The sequence below is a fragment of the Cetorhinus maximus genome, chromosome 10 (genome assembly GCF_964194155.1).
Source record: "Cetorhinus maximus chromosome 10, sCetMax3.hap1.1, whole genome shotgun sequence".
Classification (NCBI taxonomy): domain Eukaryota; kingdom Metazoa; phylum Chordata; class Chondrichthyes; order Lamniformes; family Cetorhinidae; genus Cetorhinus; species Cetorhinus maximus.
The window spans coordinates 68,408,428-68,411,433 of NC_135888.1; the positions used below are offsets into that span (position 1 = coordinate 68,408,428).

General features: G+C 43.2%; 1 protein-coding gene across 1 annotated transcript; it reads right to left on the reverse strand.

Moving 5' to 3' along the window:
- Nucleotides 1-280: 280 nt before the first annotated feature.
- Nucleotides 281-2,056, reverse strand: msx2b (muscle segment homeobox 2b). The gene is made up of 2 exons (XM_078549676.1): nt 1,565-2,056; nt 281-883 (listed from the first exon to the last, which is right to left on the reverse strand). The coding sequence occupies exons 1-2, from the start codon at nt 1,938-1,940 to the stop codon at nt 459-461; spliced, it is 801 nt and encodes a 266-aa protein (XP_078405802.1). The 5' UTR covers nt 1,941-2,056; the 3' UTR covers nt 281-458.
- Nucleotides 2,057-3,006: the final 950 nt, after the last annotated feature.

Sequence of the window (3,006 nt, forward strand, 5' to 3'; positions counted from 1 at the left end):
TTTAAATATTTAATAAACTCGATTCCTAGACTATCTGTACAGAATCTGGGCATTTATCATGTTTTATTTTCACAATGTTGCAACGAGTTAAGCACCTCAAATGGTTTTACCTTGAAATAAGTTTATCTCCAATCCAGTTAGGTAAGCATAAACAACAGCAATCAGCTTGTCCATAGATACATTTTGAACACACTTATGTGTTTGTTTTCAGGTGCAATTATGTTTGTTTTCGGTACCAGGGGTTTAATAATGAAAACTAGATGGACCAGTATAACGTAGTATTCAACAATTACTTTAATTTATTCACAAATATACGGTATAAGAAATAATAAATCTCCATATATATATAAAATAGTACATAATATCCCTTTCAAAGGGACAGCGATCAAAACAATGTTAAAAGCGCTGGCATCGTTTCAAATATATTTGAAAGTTTTGAGTCTTCTATAATTGTTTTTTCAAGATAAATGGTACATGCTGTATCCGATAGGAGTGGCATAAAGTCCTACAGGGGGGACTGGGAGCACAGGTCTATGGAAAGGATAAGTATGTCCATAAAGTGAAGCTCCGTGCATTGGGGAATTCATGGGAAAAGTTAGGCTCAACCCTGGGGGTAGCATGGGCTTCGCTGCCATTTTGAACTTTTCCAGTTCGGCTTCTTGCAGTCTCTTTGCTTTGGCCCTGCGATTTTGAAACCAGATTTTAACCTGGGTTTCTGTGAGGTTGAGGGAGCTGGAGAACTCTGCTCTCTCCGCGATGGACAGGTACTGTTTCTGCCGGAATTTGCGCTCCAGAGCCAGGAGCTGAGAGGTGGTGAAGGGCGTCCTGGGCTTCCTGTTGGTTTTGTGTTTTCTCAGTGTGCAAGAAGTGGGGCTCAAATGTCCTAGTAAAAATGAATGAAGGACTGATCAATATTTTATGACCACAGTGGAGTTTAAAAACGGACAACATATTTTCTTTAAACAAATGCCATCAACACTAATCATTATCCTTAAATACTTCCCACCCGCAATATATTTGTTAAATCTTCCATAGAAAAACACGGTATAGAATCTTTACCTAATTATGATAGAATTAGGCTTCATAATTAAATATGTTCGACCATTTTGCAAATATTGACAGCTATCCCGCCAAAGCAATGTTAAAATGCAGTCCGCACTGGCGACTTTTCTTTTCCCACAGCACTGCCCGTGTTGGGAGTATCCTGAACGAATTGTTCCCATCAGTTAGCATTGCCTACCCGTTGACTTCAATGTTTAATTGGCTGTCAACACGTTTAGTTGCAGCAGTCGGCAGCCCGAGCATTTTGAGAGTAAAGGACTGGTGCTTGTAGCATCACCACTGAGTTCGGCAGTCAGTGAAAAACCACCACACGCGTTTAAAGATGTGTGCAACTGAGGCATCAGTTATCTAATATTCTAAGGACTGTTCATTTCGACCGGCGAGCGAAGGGTTTAACCTCTGATTTCTAAAACATCACACATTTCGAAAGCGTTTATATAGGAATTAAATGTACAAAACGGCATGGACCACGTAAGACACACAAATCTCAAAACAAACTCACTATTTGGAGGCGGCGAGTAACTTGAGTTTTTGACCCACGGCACACAGTCTTCCTCCTTGCAGTTTTCAGATTTCACTGACGAACCGTCGTAAGTTTTTATAAAACCTTCCAGTGAGCAGGACGAGTCCACGGGACTCTGCGAGTCTCTGGCCACTGATTTGGAGGGAAGCTTTTGCGAAGTGCTGCCGCCTGCACCGTCCAAAGGAGGTAAAATACCCCTGTGAGGCTTCCGATCGGACATCAACGCTTCCACACTGAAGGGAAGACTCGACACTTGGACTTTGTGGTCGTTCAAAGCAGTTTCAGCAGCCCTTTGGATCTCTGGGTCAGAGACGCTGTTATCCTTCAATGTTAAGCCTTGTGGCGAAGACATCATGATGAACAATAAAAAGGCATAAAAAAAAGTTACAACGCTGGAGAAAGTGATCCTTTACCAAACTAAGCAACTTCCACAACTAAAGGGTCAGAGTGGCATGGAACTGTAGTAAAGGTTGCAAAACTTTGCAAGGGGGCGAAACTTTCAGCCAATCAGCAACGTCTGGCCGGGTGGTGCTGCAGTTCTGACAAGGTGATTGGTTGATAAAAGTGCCAATAGCAGCAAATGATCGTTTTAAATAAATTAGTCCTTAATCAGATGGGCCACTCGCTGTGATGGGTTAGTGATAACTGCGGGGCTCTAATCTCACTGTAAACATGCAGCTAATTAAGTGAAAAGAGAAGACAACCGCCACTTTCCCCCCGAAAAAAAGGACGGGCGGAGAAAAGTAGCCCGGGGAGGGGGAAAAAAACTTAATAAAAAGCAATAAATGTGGGGAAGGAATGGACGTAATTCTTCGTCCTTTGTGCCTGAAGCCACCTGTTCTCCGAACTGTCTGCCTTGCTAATTGCGTGGATAAACAGTCTGTCACGATTAGTCAGCAGGGTGAAGAGGCAGACAAGTGAGGTTGTTTGTAGGCGCCAGGATCGGCGACATCAAAGGCGATCTCCCTGGGGAACGCGGTGGAAAGTTTGGCCGGCTCCAGGAGCGACCCGCCCCCGCCGAACACGCCCCAACCCCCGGGCAGAGCTGATTCCAGAGCCCGTCCCCAGCTTTGAAATCAAGGATGGGCAAAGAAAGCGAGCGAAAAGAACACAGCGTAACCGCTTGTAAAACACCAGCTTGCCAGTAGGGTTTAAACTGAACATCCTGTATGTAAAAATGCATGCCGTTAAATGCATTCCGATACAGCGTTTATTAGTACAGTAAAGCGATCTAATAGCAACATGTCATACAGGTTCAAAACGACGTTAATTATTTAACTGCAGCAGTAAAGGCTTCAGGAAATCGCAGCTAAAAAGTATTCACAATTAGTGCGTATGAGGAGGGCACATCGCACAATTAATTCGTAAAACAGAAAGCTATAAGGCAGATCAAGGTTAAATGCTATTCTTTCTGTTAACAT